This window comes from Babylonia areolata, chromosome 10 (assembly GCF_041734735.1).
Source record: "Babylonia areolata isolate BAREFJ2019XMU chromosome 10, ASM4173473v1, whole genome shotgun sequence".
NCBI classification, from domain to species: Eukaryota; Metazoa; Mollusca; class Gastropoda; order Neogastropoda; family Buccinidae; genus Babylonia; species Babylonia areolata.
Genome location: NC_134885.1, coordinates 45,353,542 through 45,374,177, shown reverse-complemented (window position 1 = coordinate 45,374,177; position 20,636 = coordinate 45,353,542). Strand labels below are relative to the sequence as shown.

Below are 20,636 nucleotides of genomic sequence, written 5' to 3'. Positions count from 1 at the left end.
GTGCTATCACACCTTTCTGCCACTCTGCCCAGATTCAGAAATCAACAACTCATCAGTTAGTTATGTTGTGCTATCACACCTTTCTGCCACTCTGCCCTGATTCAGAAATCAACAACTCATCAGTTAGTTATGTTGTGCTATCACACCTTTCTGCCACTCTGCCCTGATTCAGAAATCAACAACTCATCAGTTAGTTATGTTGTGCTATCACACCTTTCTGCCACTCTGCCCTGATTCAGAAATCAACAACTCATCAGTTAGTTATGTTGTGCTATCACATCTTTCTGCCACTCTGCCCAGATTCAGAAATCAACAACTCATCAGTTAGTTATGTTGTGCTATCACATCTTTCTGCCACTCTGCCCAGATTCAGAAATCAACAACTCATCAGTTAGTTATGTTGTGCTATCACACCTTTCAGCCACTCTGCCCAGATTCAGAAATCAACAACTCAGTTAGTTACCTGATTTTTTCCCCATTCAGTTCCTTTAACCTTCCCACCACTTGCAGACATCCATCACTGTTTTATTTTTCACACGTTAAAATGACATCTAAACATTAAATCATTATTTTAGTCAAATAAGTAAACGGAGAAGACTAGATTCACTCCAATTTCCCCCCCTTCTTTGTCAGTGTCAATATTATTATTCAACTTCAAGGCACAATAACTGACAAAAAAAGGAATCTACCACAAATACAGTCATAAATATACATTGTTCTGTTTGGCAGTGGCACAAATTGAAAGTAACATAATCATTCTGTAAATGAGTAATCCCACACTCCTGTCATCACAAAATAATTATGATTAAATTTGTTCCACTTACTTGTATCATCTACCAGTTTCTGAACTTGCTCTTCCAGCCACTTTTGGTAGTACAACCGCACATTTTCCTTGTGTTTACGCCCATTGCAATGAGTTTTTCTCACTGAGGGCTGCAGTGAACATACAGATCATCAACAGAATAGAACAAAATATATCTTTATAAATCAACTGTATTATGTTCAAAAGGAATACAGGGGAGGGGGGAGGGAGGGGGGAAAGGGGGGGGGGAGGAGCGGGGATTTTTCATGGAGAGTACATACCAGAAAAACGCAAATACAGTAGCAAGTTTGATGTATATGCCTGTACTATGCACATGCATATAAGTGCTTGTTCATGTGCATCCTCACCCTGACACACATGCATGCCCACACACAACAAATGCCTACACATACATACAAATATACAAATACAACATACTGATATGCATGCTCTCTTATATATATATATATATATATATACACATATCAGGTCAGGGGCATAGCCCTTGCTACTGGTACCATGTAACCCAGTACTACCTGCCGCATGTGAAGTCACCCAACGACGGACCAGGCGGAGGAGGAAACCTTTCCCAACGGTTGTGAAGGCAGAAGAGGATGACCAAAGGGCAGGGGGAGGTGAAGGTCGCACACCTAACAGACTGAGTGATTCTAGCTCTCCATATTTTTGTTTATTGTGTTGGTTGTTTGGTCTTGTGTGGTTAGGTTCTACAGAGTGTTTCGTCATGGATCCCTTCCAACAATGGATGTATGTGTGTGCCCCGATCTACATCAGACTTGCTGTGTTCTGGATTTCTTTTTCTGCTTTCCTGTCAGTTTGGAACTGCGCCGGCCCGCCATTCATCTCTCTCTTCAACACACCTGTACACGTGCAAAACGTAACGTTCAGTGGTTGTGGACAGGTGGGCAGCTTTTGTCAAGGTGAGCGCAATGTCCCTCCCTTTGTTCTGTACTCGTGCACTGAACTGTTTGCGATCGAACCTGCACCTTTGACCCCTGACCTAGTTGTGCGCCTGCGAGGAACAGGCATAGGCGCTTGCCTGCCACGAAGACGAACTCGCTGAGCAGGAAACAGAAAACAAAAGCCTATCAAAACTGTCGTTTCTGTACGGACCCCCAACAGCACTACTGACAGTACCTCTGATGCGTCACCTGTGTGTGTTGACAGATCCACTTTATGCGGCGCTGTTTGTGCTGCTTCCAACCTCAACACACATGTTCCTGCTGACATTTTTACTTCCCGTGACATTGTCCCCTCCGATGACAATATTCCGAACTGTAATGTATCCCCCGTGCCAGTGACAGCCTCTGCTCCGCTTCCTACTCCTGCCACACCTGTCTCAACTCCCGGACCTTTTTCTTCCTTCCCGTTGTCCTCCACTGCTCAGTCACCATCTTCTTCTTCCACTGTCTGTCTGCCTGACTCACCTGCTTCACCATTAGATTCCTCTCTCCTTACCTCTGATCTCTTTCATGCCTGTCTGTTCAATGCTCAATCTGTCTGCCCTGATCAAAAGACTGACTATATTTCTGATTTTATTTTTGAAAAAAAACTTTGATATCGTATTTCTTACCGAAACCTGGTTAAAGTCATATGGTCACGAACCCAAACTTAAACAACTGACCCCCCCCCCTGGATACAAAACTATGTCACTTCCTCGATTGTCTCGTGGAGGTGGCATCGCCATCGTCTACAGAGATATCTTGGAATCTTCCCTCTCCTTCTCCCATAACCACACATTTTCACATGATACCTTCGAAATGCTACAAGTCACTCTCAGTGTTCCCGGTCACTCAATCATCTTCTGTTGTTTCTATCGCCCTCCTCCTAGACATAAAAATAACCTAACGTCTTTTCAGTTTCACGATGAGTTCCGAACACTACTTGATAACTACAACCTTCATTCTGGCAAACTTATTATCCTCGGAGATTTCAATTTTCATTTTGACAATCAGACTTCCACTGATGTCAAACGCCTATGTCTATCTCTGTCCAATCATTCTCTCTCTCAGTTCGTTACAGAACCAACACACAGATCTGGCCATACGCTGGGACTGGCTCATCGCACATGTCTCTGATGCCATGGTTGCGTCAGTGACTGTAACTGACAAACTTTCTTCCGACCATTCTGCTGTTATATTCTTGCTTAATATTTCAAAACCTACCAGAACCAAAAAATCTGTTACTCGTCGCAACCTGAAATCCATCAACATTAACACTTTTTCTTCTCAAGCTGCTGAATGCCTTTCCAAAATTTCTTCCCGTGCCGACGTATCCACACATTACAACACTGTCCTCTCTCAACTGCTGGATGAACATGCACCCCCCACTACCCGCTTGCTCCCTGACAGACCCTCCGCCCCATGGTACACACAAGACATTTGACTTGCAAAACGCAAACATCACCAACTGGAAAGACGATGGCGATCAACAAAAGTGCAAGTCCACAATCAAATATTCCGAAAACAAATAAAGTCAAACATATGATCTCATCAGCAAAAACAAACTTTTCTTCTCAAGTTCGCGAAGCCACATCCACCAAATCTCTTTACTATGTCATGTCAAATCTTCTTGGAACTGCAAAACAGACTCCTCTTCCTTCTGCCTACACTTTATCTGAACTCCCCAATGTCTTCTCCTCTTTCTTTTTCGACAAAGTCCAAAATATTTGTACCATCTTAGACCAAATGTCTTTCCAACCTGCTCATCCTGATCCTCAATTCAGTGGCACTCCTCTCCATTCATTTAATCCATTGACTGAAGCAGAAGTTCATGAAATCCTAAAAGAAATGACAATAAAATCCTGTGAGCTCGATCCTATACCAGCCTCGGTCTTTTCCCAGTGTGTCTCACATCTTCTCCCCACAATCACTAATATTGTCAACTCATCTCTTCTCACTGGAACATTTCCATCCACTTTCAAAACTGCAATCGTCTGGCCTCTTCTGAAGAAACCCAACCTTGACGCAAACATTTTGAAAAACTATCGACCAGTTTCTAATCTTCCATTCATGTCCAAACTCCTTGAAAAAGCTGTCCTCAAGCAGCTCAACAACGACCTTTGTTTCAACAATCTCATCCACCCATTTCAGTCTGCCTATCACGCTGATCACAGCACCGAAACCACTCTCCTCCACATTCTGAACAATCTACTGATAGCGTCCGACTCAGGAAAAAATTCCCTTCTCACTCTTCTTGACTTGTCAGCCGCCTTTGACACGATAGACCATTCAATCCTTCTTTCCCGTCTTCATTTTACATTTGGTATCAACGGCACTGTTCTAAACTGGTTCAAATCTTATCTCACTGATCAATTCCAGTCTGTCATTGTTGATCATTTCCAATCTGAACCCGTTAAAATCGAACATGGAGTCCCACAGGGATCTGTTTTAGGTCCAGTGCTCTTCACACTGTACACTGCTCCTCTCGTTGAAATTATCAACTGCCATAATATCAGTCATCATTCTTATGCTGATGACACTCAACTCCAGAAGAGGGATACCACTGAAAAATTGTTGTCGCTCTTGCAAGAAACATCCAACTGCTTCCTGGACATTCAAAACTGGATGACTCGAAATAAGTTACAATTAAACGCGGACAAAACTGAAGCAATGATCATAGGAACTAAACAAAAACTGTCTTCCATCACAATTGACACAATCAAACTTGGTAGTACATCCATCCCTCTTTCCACGTCAGTAAGGAACCTCGGTGTTGTCCTTGACAATACACTGTCTATGCAAAAATTTATCAGTCAGACATGTCAGTCCTGCTACTGTCAACTGCGGTGCATCAGTGCCGTCCGGAAATATCTGCCCACTGACGCAACATTTAGACTTGTCATTTCTCTCATTCTCTCTCACTTGACTACTGTAACTCTCTACTGTCTGGTTTGCCTGCTTCATCCATTCAGTCCCTTCAGCGCATACAAAACTCTGCTGCCCGACTCATCCTCAGAAAGAAAAGATCTGAGCACATCACTCCTCTTTTGCAACATCTCCACTGGCTCCCTGTCTCACACCGAATAAAGTACAAGATCAGCACTCTATGTTATAGATGCATTCACAAAACTGCCCCTTCCTATCTCTGCGGCTGCCTTCACCTCTACACTCCATCTCGCTCACTACGATCGACTTCGGATCCACTCTGTTTACGCATACCCAGATTTTAACACTTGACTGTTGGCTGCCGTTCTTTCTCCGTCTCTGGACCTTGTGATTGGAATGAACTTCATCTTTCGCTTCGTCAAGCCTCCACACTCAGCTCTTTCAAGTCTGGCCTTAAAACCCACCTCTTCCCAAAATAGCCTCCCTTGCCTGCCCTCCCTTGTCTTTAGTTTCTACAGTTTTAGAGTTATGCATGCGTGTGAATGACTGGTGCGAAAGCGCTTTGATTTGTCTCTGCACAAGATCCAGCGCTATATAAATAGCATTATTGTTATTATCATTATTAGTGTATATGGGATTGATACATTCAATAAAAAGTTACTTAATCACACACAATATTTATCTTAGTGATAAAACCGGTAATGAACAACTGGAAGCACTACACTTAATATCCCCTGCTATGAAAGGTTCACAAATATATATTGATATACTTTTTGAACCACTCTTTATTTACAATATAATTTCCTTAACAAAAATTAGATATCATCGTTAATTGGGTAACCACCATAAAGCAAATAAAAAAAGTAAAAGATATAAAATTGAAATGGTTTCAAATTAGAATTTGTCACAACATTTTAGTTACAAGCAAAATTCTGAAGAAAAGGGGCATTAAAAACAGTAACGTGCAATTTCTGTAAAACTGAAATAGATTCAGTACAACATTATCTATGGTTTTGCAAGTTCTCTCAATTGTTTTGGAAGGAATTAGATAATGTTAAGATGTGATGCTTGCTCAAACGTTAAGTTAAACATAGAATTAGTTCTCTTTGGAAATGATGAAATTACAAAAATAGATGAAACTTTCAACTATATCATTCTTTTTGCAAAATATTATGTCTATAAATGCAGAATAAATACAATTAAACCATGTATAGAGCATTTTCTGAATGATTTAAGAAATAGTTATAAAGCAGAAAGTTATATGCATACAATGGAAAAGTTAAGCGTTGTATTTACGAGAAAATGGTGTCCATATATAAAACTTCTTGAAAACAACCCATAACAAAATATGATGAAAGATCAAAATGCACAACAATACTGAAGGCTCAATGATATGTTTTTATACTTGAAGAACAGATGTATGTGAATGTGTAAGTATGTAAATAATATATGTATGTGTATTCATGTGTCTGCACTAATAATGTTTAACATGACTGTGTAATGGGTGGGTGCTTTATATAGTCACGTATGGAAAAGCAGAGGAAATGTGTTCACATATAAGATACTCCATGTGTTTTTGTTGTTGTTTTTTTCAGAAAACAATGTATGGATTGTGTTCTTTTCACATTACGTTAACTAAGCAAAGTTTCCATAACTCAGTGCTGATGCCAGGTATAATTTCTATTATAATGTTAAAAAACTGCACTGATACACATGATGAAAATGTGTCCACCTTGACTGAGCTAATTTAAAAAATTTTTTTTTTTTTTTAAAAGAAAGAAAGGAAAAAAAATGTATGTTTTGTTGTAATGCGTGGTGAGCCCCATCTGAGATGGTGGTACTGCGCTATAATATAATCTGCATTTATTAGTAGCAGTAGTAGTATCATTACTATTACTTACAACAATATATATACTTACCGAATCATGCGTGAGGTAAGTGTCACAGTAATCACAGTAGTACCTGAACAAAAAATTGGTAGACATGGATTATGGAATGAAATACATTATCTTGAATAAAACAAGCAGAAAAATATATAGAATTTTTTTTTTTTAAATGAATGAGCACCCAAAATCACATAAAACGGAATAAGTCTAGTCAAGATTTTATTTCATGATGGTAAACTGAATAAGCAACAAATGCTTTTTTTCTTTTCTTTTTTTACAAGTCATTAATGAAAAAATAGAGAAAAAAAATAAAGGAGAGAAAGAGAAGAAATAAACAACAAAAACAACAATCATATGATGATAATAATCGAATCAAAGAAACTAAAAACACTCATGAGGTGACAATGACTTTATCATATTTCTAAATTTTGCAAAAGGACTGATACAGTGATTGCATTAAATAGATTTTTTAAAAATTGTTTCTCTCCTGTCTAGGGTTTGACTTTTTCAGCTTGATCTATACAGATACGCTTGCATAACAGTGACATACCATGGTTCTGATCTAGAGCATTGAACTAATGGTAACATGTCTGCCTAAGAAGCAAGAGAATCTTAGCACAATGGTTCGAATCCCACAGTCACCAGTATTTTCTCACCCTCCTCCAGACCTTAAGTGGAGGTTTGGACACTAATTATTTGGATGAAACGATAAATCAACTTATCAAGGTCCCAAGTAAATGAACCCATGGCAACAAAAGGTTTGTCAACGGCAAAATTCTGTAGAAAAATCCACTTTGATAGGAAAACAAATGAAATAGCAGGCAGGAAGAAAATGGGGGGAAAAAGGTGGCACTCTCAGTGAGGTGACATACTCTCCCTAAGGAAAGCAACCCAATTTCACACAGATAAATCTGTAATAATCTGTTGTAACAACAGAGTAATACAAAATAATACTGACAGTCAGACAAGGAACAGTGCTAAAGCAATAATGAACAAGAGAGGCAAGGCCTTCAAGACTCACTTGTGATACACTTAAAAAAATTTTTTTTTTAAATCCAAGCTTTTTATGTATTGAGTATAATTTCAAAATGTAATGTTTAAGATGAGAAAGATCAGTTTAAAGCAAATTAAGTCCCCTAACATTAATTACAGAGTAATTTCCCTTTTTTACCATCTGCACCAAAACGTTTGCAAAATAAATAAAACTTCCATGCTTAGCAAAACAAGTTCCTGTTTGAACAAAAAAATGAAAATAATGACTGCTCTTGTTGTTGGGTCAGAATATCAGATCAAAGTGCCAAGTTTAGAGAATACAAAAAAATAAATATAACAGTAAATGCAGTTTTAAACAAGATGACTGGAAAGAACTTAATTTTTCCGACAAAGTATTTGCAGAGAAAATGTCAATGTTAAGGTTTACCACGGACACACACACACACACACACACACAGACAACCGAACACTGGGTTAAAACACAGACTCACTTTGTTTACACAAGTGAGTCAAAAAAGCACCGCAAAAGTGAGGAAATAAAAGTAAATAACTAAATTTAAAATGAACACTAAAATGATGGAAGAAACACTGGGTTAAACCCTGCTACTTGTTTTAGTTGTAAACCTTTTACTGTGCATGCACTTATACTAGTTATAGTTATATCATTTACTGTGTATTACTGTATTAGTGTATACACATGTCATATACATATATGTGTCTGTTGTGGGTCCGGTCAGATAGATATAATATATCTGCTACTGGTAACCTGGGTCCCAGTACTACCTGTCACAGAGTCGAATTGCTGGCGACTAAACCAGCACCCCCACCAGTCCTCTCAGGAGGATGGTGTGGAGGGTGGCTAGACACCCTGGTGGAAATAAATGACCCATCAAAGGGTGCCAGCTCTGGAGAGCTACCTGCGGCCACCTAGCTAAGGGTGTAAACCCTGACAGAAAATCTGGTGTGGGCCCCTATGGCAGTTGGATGGCTAACTTTGTCACTTTCCGGCAGCTCCTGCGTCTGTGTTGGCACCAAAACGTAACAGCCTTGCTGTTCCTTTGGATTTGTCAGCGAGGTGGAGAGGGAGGACAAGCTGCATGGGCAACAGCCTGTCTTCCATATTACATTGCCCAGGCTTATATCCGTCCATCCATCCACAAACACCTTGCACCTACAACCTGGAGAGGACACTCCAGCTTCGCTACTAGCACTAGCATCGGAACAACACGTGAAGCAACAGTTACCGGTTATAAGTTAGCGCTCAGTTGGCGTAGAGCCGATACCAGGGGTTGCTTTTGATGGTGGGAGGGACCTTCGCGTCCCACTGGACAGCTACCGCCCGCCCAACATGGGCAGCCCCCAGCCAATTAGGTGCTGTCCCGCCACGACCTGCCTTCTTCTATGGGTGTATGAAGATTAGGAGAATATCGGACAAACAGGTCGTTAATTTCTGCACCAGGCAAAAAGAAAACTTCAAGAAACAGACCAACAATGAAACTGGCCTGTTGGAATGTCCGGACAATGATGCCTGGGCTCTACCAAGATCTGCAAGACATCAGTGACACCAGAAAGACGGCCATCATAAACAACGAGCTAAAGAGACTAAATGTGGACATTGCCACTCTGCAGGAAACACGCCTGGCTGACTCAGGAACACTAAAGGAGAGGGACTACACCTTCTTCTGGCACGGTAAGAGCTATGATGCCCCAAGAGAGCACAGAGTAGGCTTTGCAGTCAGAAACAGCCTGCTGAACATGACTGAACCAGGCAGCGGCGGTTCAGAACGACTCCTGACTCTCCACTCAACACCTCTGAAGGCTATGTCACTCTCGTCAGCGCATATGCTCCAACTCTGTCCGCCTCTCCAGATGCCAAGGATGAGTTCTACGAAAATCTCGCATCAACCTTAAGGAACATCCCCAGGACAGAACAACTTGTTCTCCTGGGCGACTTCAATGCCAGAGTGGGTGCAGACATTGATTCGTGGCCCTCCTGTCGCGGTTCCTTTGGAGTGGGGAAAATGAATGAGAATGGAAAGCGACTACTTGAGTTTTGTGCCTGCCATCGCCAACTCCTTCTTCAGGATGAAGCCCCAACACAAAGTCTCCTGGAGGCACCCGTGCTCAAAACATTGGCACCAACTGGATCTGATCCTAGTAAGACGAGCTGCCATCAAAAACCTTCTCCACACTCGCTCTTACCACAGCGCAGACTGCGACACAGACCACTCTCTGGTATGCTCCAAGATCAGACTGCAACCAAAGAAGTTCCAATGCTCAAAGAAACAAGGGAACTCTCGCACTGACGTCAGCAAGATGTCTCAGCCAGACTTTGTTGAACAGTTTGCAGAGGCCTTTGAGAGGGAATTCGATGCATTGCAGCCCAGAGACTCTGCCACAAAAAGATGGGAAACGCTACAAGACACCATGCACTGCATTGCTATGGCCACCTTTGGGAAGAAAACCGCGAAGTCCCCCCCCCCCCACCCCCCCACTTCCCAGCCTCAACGAAATAAATCATTAATGATTGGGGAAACACTGCTTAATTCGGGAGACTTGCACCCTATTATTGGTATGACTGTGAATATTTTTTCCCTGCAATTTTTAAGCTAAATTTGGTATTGATGGACAAAGTATTTCCAGAGAAAATGGCAATGTTAAAGTTTATCACGGACACACAGACATACAGACACACACAGACAACTAAACATAGGGTTATAACATAGACTCACTTTGTTTACACAAGTGAGTCAATAATTAGTATGTATCATTGTACGCATGTGTAATGGACAGGAAAAGATGGAATTACTAGTAGTAGTAGTAGTAGTAGTAGTAGTAGCAGTTGTAATAGTAGTGTAGGGACTGGCAGGTTGTCTGCCTAGGCCTTACAGCTTTTTTTTTTTTTTATGCCCCCTTCAAGTTCAATATCTCATTACCTGTTTGTGGAATATATATGCATACACTGTTTTGCTGACTCAATCATTTGCTGTATTTCATTTGTCAAAGTCTAAAAAAAAAATTCTTAATTTGGTGTTCATATCAAGGAGATTTTTAAACACATTAAATTGATTAATATTCCATGCAAGTTTAGTTTCAATTAGTAGTGCATTCCTTATGCAATTCTGTTAGCTGATGATTTTTTCCTTAGGCTGGTATTACAGTGCTCCTTACAATTTTTCATCACTGAGTGCTTGTAGTTGTACTCTTGTAATCTGACATTCTAAAAATATTACTGACATAAATATCATTAAAGCAACTTAACATTTTGTAGGTTTCTATTGTCTCCCTCTATCTTTAAGCTTTAATGAATGCAGAATTTAAGTATGCATGTCTTTGTTGGTAGCTTATAGGGCTTGTGAAGATGATGTCACACGCGGTGCATTGTGGAATGGGATGCCCTTTTGCCGGTCAGGCGCAACTAACGAAACCAAAACTGCATGACGCATCATCCCACAAAGATACTGAGCAATGCCACAACTCACTCGCTGCATTATAGGCTGTACAAGCTGAGGATACAATACTGAATCAGGACTCACTGGGTATCAATTTTTAACAATTTCCCATAGCTGAAACTACAGCAGCAAGCAGGTTGAAGAAGTCACAGAACAAGGAGGCAGGCATGTATCACAGCTGTCCAGCGCACCACAGTGACGTTTGCAAATACCAGTGAACATTTGCACGTTTTTTTTGAGACATTTCTGTGAAGATAGCACAATGTTGTCAGCTACGAAATAAAGTGAATTCTGAAGTGTTCTCTCCAAATAGGCTAGTTTTCATTACACCTGTTGAAGCTTAGGCTAACACGAGGTTTTCAAGTAAATTCTGACCCACGTTCAGATGAAGACTCACAATCTGTTGGCTTATCATATGGCTTCACTTCAGGACTTTGCCTAAAAGATACGATGTTATCCAACAATAACTGATTTTATTTATGTGTCTTTTAGCTTCATCAGTCACGACCTGTGTCTGTTACTGCCATGGTTAGTTTCATCAGTCTCGACCTGTGTCTGTTACTGCCATGGTTAGTTTCATCAGTCTCGACCTGTGTCTGTTATTGTTGGTTTCATCAGTCTCGACCTGTGTCTGTTATTGTTGGTTTCATCAGTCTCGACCTGTGTCTGTTATTGTTGGTTTCATCAGTCTCGACCTGTGTCTGTTACTGCCATGGTTAGTTTCATCAGTCTCGACCTGTGTCTGTTACTGCCATGGTTAGTTTCATCAGTCACAACCTGTGTCTGTTACTGCCATGGTTAGTTTCATCAGTCACAACCTGTGTCTGTTACTGCCATGGTTAGCTTCATCAGTCTCGACCTGTGTCTGTTATTGTTGGTTTCATCAGTCTCGACCTGTGTCTGTTATTGTTGGTTTCATCAGTCTCGACCTGTGTCTGTTACTGCCATGGTTAGTTTCATCAGTCACAACCTGTGTCTGTTACTGCCATGGTTAGTTTCATCAGTCTCGACCTGTGTCTGTTACTGCCATGGTTAGCTTCATCAGTCTCGACCTGTGTCTGTTACTGCCATGGTTAGTTTCATCAGTCTCGACCTGTGTCTGTTATTGTTGGTTTCATCAGTCTCGACCTGTGTCTGTTACTGCCATGGTTAGTTTCATCAGTCTGGACCTGTGTCTGTTACTGCCATGGTTAGTTTCATCAGTCTCGACCTGTGTCTGTTACTGCCATGGTTAGTTTCATCAGTCTCGACCTGTGTCTGTTACTGCCATGGTTAGTTTCATCAGTCTCGACCTGTGTCTGTTATTGTTGGTTTCATCAGTCTCGACCTGTGTCTGTTATTGTTGGTTTCATCAGTCTCGACCTGTGTCTGTTATTGTTGGTTTCATCAGTCTCGACCTGTGTCTGTTACTGCCATGGTTAGTTTCATCAGTCTCGACCTGTGTCTGTTACTGCCATGGTTAGTTTCATCAGTCACAACCTGTGTCTGTTACTGCCATGGTTAGCTTCATCAGTCTCGACCTGTGTCTGTTATTGTTGGTTTCATCAGTCTCGACCTGTGTCTGTTACTGCCATGGTTAGTTTCATCAGTCTGGACCTGTGTCTGTTACTGCCATGGTTAGCTTCATCAGTCTCGACCTGTGTCTGTTACTGCCATGGTTAGTTTCATCAGTCTCGACCTGTGTCTGTTATTGTTGGTTTCATCAGTCTCGACCTGGGTTCCCTTCTGATGAACAAAGGAGAGATAATAAATATGGGCCTAGGTTGTCAGTTGCTTTTCAGTGTCATTATAGATCTTGCTCAGTTAGGAAATTTTGAAGTGGAACACACTGCTTATTAACTGTTTCAAAGAAAAACACAGAAAACTAAAACAAGACATGTGACTTCTGATCAGTATATAAGGAAGGGTGAACATCAAACTAGATGTGTGCGCGTGCGCATGCACGCGCGCGCACACACACACACACACACACACACACACTGATGTGCACACACACACACACACACACAGCGACACTCACACACACACTCACACACACACTAATGTACACACACAAACACACACACACACAAACACACACACAGACTGACTGACTGATGTGTGCACACACACTCACACACACACACAGAGCAATATTCACAGTGACACGCATATATATATATATATATATATATATATATATATATATATATATATATATATATATTATATATATTATATATATATATATATATATATATATATATATATATTCATAGAATCAAACATATATTTCTACTATGAACAGTTTGATTGAACTGAGCTGAAAAGGTGTGGGGGGAGGGGGGAGAGGAGGAGTGTGAGTCTGAGTGAGTGCGCAAGAAATTGGGGGAGGGAAGCAGGAACAAAAGATTGAAGAAATTGCAGACAGAAAGCTGACAGAAGCTCTAGAAGAACGAGAGGAAAAAGAAAAAAGGAAGAACAACATAGTGACAGTGAATTTGACTGAAAGTAGCAAGCCGACTGCAGAAGAAAGGAAGGAAGACAATATGAAGGAAATCATGAGGATCATGGACAAATGCGAGGTGGCAATACACAAGGAAGAGCTCACAAACCTTATCAGACTGGGTAAGATAGGAGGAAATAGATCCAGATTGTTAAAGTGACCGTGACATCAGAAAATAAGAAAGAAATAATGAAAAAAGCAGTTCACACAAACCAAGAAATCAGTGACCCCAAGAAAAAAGTATACATAAATAATGACTTGACACTGAAACTGAGTGAAAGAGAGACAGAAATTCCAAGAACTGTTGACTGAAAAAAAGGAAAGAAAAGGATCAGATAATTAGAAATGGCAAAATAGTAAAAAAAAAAAAATTTTTAAACAAAAACTGAAGACTGACAACCGACCAGTTACTGACAAGGGAAAGGGAAATGGGACAAATGACCAAAACAAGGGGTGACTACAATCACAAAACACACTGACTGTAAATAGTGGTAAAGATTTTCTTCTCTCTAGTGATTGCATCTTAAATGTATAGTAATTTAGACAGCCTATCCAATAAGTTAGAAGAATTTAAAATAAGAGTCAGTGAGGTAAGACCACACATTACTGGCCTAACAGAAACAATTCCAAAAAACCAAAGATACTTTTTCAATGTAAAAGAACATGGCAGTATCCCTAATTACAATATTTTCACAAATACAAAATGAAAAGAGAGGAGTAGCCCTGTACTTTCACAAATCACTTAAAGCCCAGGAATATTCTATTCTAAACAAGTCTGTTTTTGAAAGCATATGGTGTAAATTTAAAAGTGCAAACAATGAGAAAGTATAAATTTGATATATATACTAAAGTCCAAATTCATCAGAACAGAATACTGAAAAGTTATCTGAACTGATAAAATCTAAAAAAACTGACAAATTTTGACAAAGTCTGTATTATGGGTGATTTTAATTACCAAGCTATACAGTGGGATGGTTCATAGGCCCTTCTGATAATAATTTTATAGAATGTCTGAGAGATGCTTTCCCGACTCAAAAAGTGGCAAGACCAACAAGAAATAGAACAGGTCAAAGGCCTAGCATTGTAGATTTAGTAATGGTGAACGATACCAGGTTGGTAAGTGAAATCAAACACCTGGATCCTCTAGAAAAGAGTGACCATGACATTCTGGTTTTCCAGTTCCATATTTCAATGGTGAAGTTAAAAGCAGAAATTAAGTATAAATTTGACCTAAAAAAGGGAAATTATAATAAAATAAGAGAAACAATAAACAAAATGGATTGGACAAACATGGAGGAATGACTTAAAGATACTAATACTTAAATCTATGGATAAATTTATACCTAAAATTACAGGTAGACAAGAAAAGAAATTAAAACCCTTATGGATGAACAGAATGGTAATGAGAAGCATCAAAAAGAAATACAAACTACATAAATGATTCTTAAGAACAAAAACAGGTTACTCATACTTATGTAACAGAAAGTGCTGTAAGCTCATTAAAAAAGCTATAAAAAAAAAAATTTTTAAATAAAAAAAAAGGACTACGAAAGAAACCGCAAAAAGCTGCAAATATAGCCCAAGAATGTTTTGGAAGTATGTACAGGAAAGAACTTAGCTAAGAACGGGAATAGGAGTGCTGAAAAAAGAAGATGCTAGTTTTGCAGAAACAGATAGGGAAAAAGCAGAAACTAAATAATTTCTTTGCAAGTGTTTTTACGAAAGAGACAGTTACAACTTAACCTAACCTTGGAGAAAGTTCCAGATTGGGAAATATAAATGTATGTGATCTGTCACCCCTATGGCAGTGGAAAATAAATTAGAAGCTTTCGACCCATATAAAGCACAATGACCAGACCAAATACCTTCAAGGCTCCTAAAAGAGTTGAGCAAAGAGTCGGCTATTCCAATGACCATCATCTATAATCACTTGAAAGTGCTTCCATACCAAACGACTGGAAGATGGCTGAGGTAACAGCTATTTGCAAGAAAGGGTCAAAACAAGAACCAGGTAATTATAGACCAGTGAGCCTGACATGTGTACTGTATAAGATTTTAGAATCTTTTATTAGAGATGCAATGATTTCGCGTATGAAAATAAATAACCTTTATGTTGAATGTCAGCATGGCTTTAGACAGAACAGATCATGTATACTGCAACTATTAGAAGTAATCGAAGATCTGACTAAAATGACAGATATCGGTAAACCTCTTGACATAATTTATTTAGACTTCAAAAAAGAAATCGATTCTGTCCCACATGAAAGACTTATTAAAATTAGCCTTGTATGGTATTACTGGTAACTTACTGAACTGGACAAGAAACTTCTTAACAGGTGGAACACGATTAGTTAAGATAGGAGAAGAAAAGTCAACTTGTGCAAACGTAATCAGTGGTATGAGTGTGTTTGGATGTTGTTTTGCCTGCACTTACAAAAATTATAAATGATAACCAGCCGCCGTGGCGAAGTGGTTAGCATTGCGGACTGACGGCTGGAAGGACGCGGGTTCGAATCCCAGCGGAGGTGGGTTTTTCGGCCCGTGGCCGGCTCCTACCCAGAGTTGAGTGTGCTGTGGGCTTAAATGGGGAGACTGGGACCACACAGTTGAGTGTCATCCACTTCAAGGATGCGTCTTTGGGTGTGTTGCTCAAATTACCTGACCAACACTGCAAGTGTCTGTATCTCTCGGGCCTGGTTAACGCCGGGATATCATTATGACAGGAAGCGTAGAGTACAGCCTTGTCACGCAGTCCCAAACCAAACTGGATCTCCATAGCAACATCGTCATCACCATCGTCATCCTCCTCCTCCTTCATCGTCATCAATAGAAACAAAATAGTCTCAAACTCTGTGGCCTTTCATGCCCTGCTCTCATGGTGACCTCAGTTTCGATGCCCCTCCACTTCCGTGCTTGGGGTGAGTCCTGTCAAAGTCGTCAGTGTCGGCAGATTCATAGAGGGCTGTTGTTTGAGGGACGTGGTGGCGGTCTCCACTCTGGGGGGGACGCTCACTCAGTCTGGCTCCGTGACTAAGCCATTATTGTCGTTAGTAGGGGGCTTAGTAGGTGGTGTCCTAAGTACATTAAAACAGAACAGGCACCACTGAACACCACCGAAGTGACTCAGCAGCAGTGCAGAGTCTCCTCTGGTGTGTGGCCTCCTGGCGACCTAACATCGATGGTTCCCTGTGGACTGCCGACGCTGGAACTACGACGGACGAACCCGGGTGTGGCCGTGTATGGGGGAATCTAAATGAGCGGTGTGGGAGTAATGCCACTGAAACGGTACAGATGATGGGGCAGCAAAAAAAAAAAAAAAAAAAATTATAAATGATTCTTTAATTTCTGGTGTCTTCCCAGACGTATACAAAACTGCACTTGTTAAGCCACTGCTAAAGAAAGCCTCTCTGGATCACAATGACCTCAAAAGTTTCGCCCTGTATTCAACCTTGCTTTTGTGTCCAAAATTATTGAAGAAATGGTTCTCTCCCAACTTTCAGACCATTTAGCATTAAACAACCTGTTATCTTCTTTTCAGTCAGCATATAGATCTGCCCATAGCACTGAAACTGCTTTGTCGAAAGTAGTTAATGACCTGTTACTGTCTGTTGATGAAGGTAAACTATCTGTGTTAACTTTGCTCGATCTGTTGGCTGCGTTTGACACAACAGACCACAGCATACTCCTTTCCAGACTTGAAACTACTAAAACTCTTATTTCTGCTTTTGTGCTGTCACAAATTGACTACTGTAATTCTCTTCTCATAGGCTGTACACATAATATTCATCAGCGAATTCAAAAACTTCAAAACAATGCTGCCCGTCTGACTCTCAAGAGTCCCATGTACTGATCACATTTCTCCTCACCTGCACACTCTAGATTGGTTCCCCATTGAAGCAAGAATTAAATACAAAGTTGCGTGTCTGCTATTCTGCTTTCCACTCCTCAGGACCTACTTATCTTTCTGACCTTATCAGTGTTTACACTCTCACAAGAAATCTCCACTCTTCCTCTGACGGTTACCTTTTGAAACTTCCTCGCGTCAATTACAAGAACCTACAGTGAACATTCTTTCTTCTTTGCTGCTCCTCACATCTGGAACAACCTTCCTTATCATATCCGTGCATCTGATTCTATTTCTGCTTTTCGCTCATCACTAAAGACTCATCTTTTTAAAACCTATCTATAAGTACTCTCAGCTTCCTCTTCTCCAACACCACCCATGTCAGCTCACTCTGGATGTATGTACTAATGTAGAGTGGGAAAGGGAGAGTGTGAGTGGGCGGAGGGTTTTTTGAGAAAGAGTGGCCATGAATGTTTTATGTTACTTGTAATATTTTTCTTTCATGTAAAGCGCCCTGAGCTCTTAGTGAGAAAGGGCGCTATATAAATGTACAGTATTATTATTATTATTATTATTATTACTATTATTATTCCACAGGGCAGTATTCTTGGACCAGTACTTTTCACAATATATAAACAACCTTCCCGACTGTATACAAAGTATGTGTAAATTTTTTGCAGATGACACTAAAATTTATGGTGATGCACATAACAATCACACATTACAAACTGATTTATATACACTACAAGAAAGGTCTGACAAATGGAACCTTTATTTTAATGTTTCAAAGTGTAAACAGTAAAGTAATGCACATAGGGAAAAAAATCCAAATAACAATTACGGTTATTACCACATGAAAATAAAAAGCATGACACAGAATATTGAGAAATGCCATAGTGAAAAAGACCTAGGAATAATGTTTGACAATAAACTTTCTTTTGATACACATATTGATAATATAAATAAAGCCAATCAAATGATTAGTGTAATTAAGACAGCCTTCAATTACTTAGAAAAAGATATATTTCTCAGTTTATATAAAGCATTAGTTAGATCGCATGTGGAGTATGATAATATTGTGTGGCACCCATACCTTAAGAGACAATCTATAGCAGTAGAAATGGTCCAAAGAAGAGCAACGGAATTATTAAAAGAATGCAAGAATATGAGTTACCAACAAAGACTTATATACTTAAATCTACATTCACTGAAAGGTAGAAGAGTAAGACAAAAGAGGAGATCTGACTGAAACTTATAAGATACTAAATAACATAAATGATGTAAATGCAAGACATATCTTTAGAATGTCTGACTATGACAGTACAAGGAACACAGTCAAGAAAATTAGTTTTGAACACTGCAACACCAACACAAGAAAAAATTCACTGGCTAACCGAATTGCACAAGAGGAGACTTGATTCAAGCCTATAAGATCTGTAATGGTATAGACGATATTAAAAAAGATCACTTCTTTGATTCACCGCCAGATACTAATATGGAAACAAGAAACAGTGTTGATAAAATTTATAAACAGAGACATAACAATAAGTTGAATAACACAAGGAAATTTGCTTTCAGTCACAGGGTAACTAACAACTGGAACAAACTAACCACTAACATCAAGTATGCTTCCAATACCAACAACTTCAAGAACCTTATTGATAATCACAAAATTTTAAAAGACATCTGGTTTGACTCTGATGGTCCAAGATAATTGTAACTGGGTCTACTTAGACTGAGGCAAGACTGATAACAACATAGCACAAAGAAGGCTGTGAGGCCTTGTGCTAATCATAAATGAGACGGGGCGTAAAAAGCCGTGAGGCTACGATGATCAACATCAGCCCCTAACCTGAACCTGAACCTGAACAAACATGGAATGCACTACCAATCGAAGTTAAACTTGCACAAAATACTAACACATTCAAAAATCTCCTTGACATCAACATCATCTTAAAAGAATTTTTTTTTTATACTATGATGAATAAAACAAAGCTTCTTGCAGAAGTGTACTTGCGTACACCGCCCAACAACAAACAAACAAAAGATGAAAATAAATAAATAAAATAAAATGGAAGAAATGAAGATGAAGAATTTAGATGGTGACATAAAAAGGCCGAGAGTTCTAGGAAGATGACTGCCAGTTATACTGCTACTACAACTACTTCTTCATTTGTACTAATCAGTGGTGCATGCATGTGTTTACAAACACATACACACATACGTGCATTTGCATGCTGTGGTATACATTCGCTGATTCACATATTTTATCATTTTCTTCTCGTTTTCAACTACAATATCAAACAATACAGCCTTTTTTTTTTCTTTCTTTTTTTTTTTTTTTTTTTTTTGATAATCTTAATATTCATGACATGGTGATGGTCTGTGGTGTTCCGAGTCGTGTAAAAAAAACACGCACGTTTTCCAAAGAACCAGTCAGAAGGTACGATAGTAAGGAGTGATAGGGGCTGAGAGTGCAATCTACTTTAAAAATCGAAACAATGATGAAGGTAATAGGCAAATATTCACTCCACAACACGTCTGAGTTTCAAAAGGAACAAAAAGAAGTACTCACTTCGGCATGGTCGCTGTCTTTGGTTTCTTTTCGGGTCCTGCTTGACGTTGTTTCAACGCGTCTTCCGGTCTGGGTTCCCCCCCCCCGCACGGCGTGCATATCTATTCACCGAAATTTCAACAAAATTTAACTCTCTTGTCTGTCTCTTGAGGGAAACTAAAATGAATTAAATGAAATCAGAATCAAACACATGAATATAAAAAGCAGTTAGATTAATTAAATGCTGCATTTCAGGCCACTGTGAACTTGTATGTTTTCTTTCAACAATGCAAGTGTCAAGTGTTTGAAAAACTCAGTGACCAAGCAACGTAACTTTGCCTGTGTTTGTGCCTGTTACTGTGAACTTGTATATACAATTTTCTGTTCAGTCTTTCTAATTGTTTTGACAACTTGCCAAGCAGCAACATTTCAATCGTTTGAAAGTGACAAAACAGCTAATTCACTATCATTCTTCAACTCTCTCTCGTCAAAATGGATCTGTCTTACACTGATCAAACAGACTGGACAGAAAATTCTAAACGACAGCACGTGCTACCTGAACAGAGAGGTCTTTCAGCGCATTCGACAGTTGGGGTTGTGCCGCCGGTAAGCCCTGCACTGCAAGGCGTTGTCGTGCTGGTCACCTCCTCCGTATCTGGCACAACCTGCCTCCAGCAGCCGCTGTGCAGTACAACACGACTCCACGTACCACCGGCCTGACTGACTCATCACCTGCTGACTTCAGTCTACCTCTGCTGCCAGCGCTCGGTCTCAG

At 39.9% G+C, this 20,636-nt stretch overlaps 1 protein-coding gene across 2 annotated transcripts in view; it reads right to left on the bottom strand.

Annotated features, from left to right (window-relative positions):
- LOC143287040 (U1 small nuclear ribonucleoprotein C-like) overlaps positions 1 to 19,962 on the bottom strand; it is a 40,777-nt gene extending 20,815 nt beyond the window's left edge. For both annotated transcript variants that reach the window (XM_076595065.1, XM_076595066.1), the window contains exons 1-3: positions 19,883 to 19,962; positions 6,567 to 6,609; positions 825 to 933 (exon numbers count right to left, since the gene is read on the bottom strand). In XM_076595065.1, coding sequence (XP_076451180.1) covers positions 825 to 933; positions 6,567 to 6,609; positions 19,883 to 19,890 — 160 coding nt within the window. In that variant the 5' untranslated portion in view covers positions 19,891 to 19,962. The remainder of the gene's footprint in view (positions 1 to 824; positions 934 to 6,566; positions 6,610 to 19,882) is intronic.
- Positions 19,963 to 20,636: the final 674 nt, after the last annotated feature.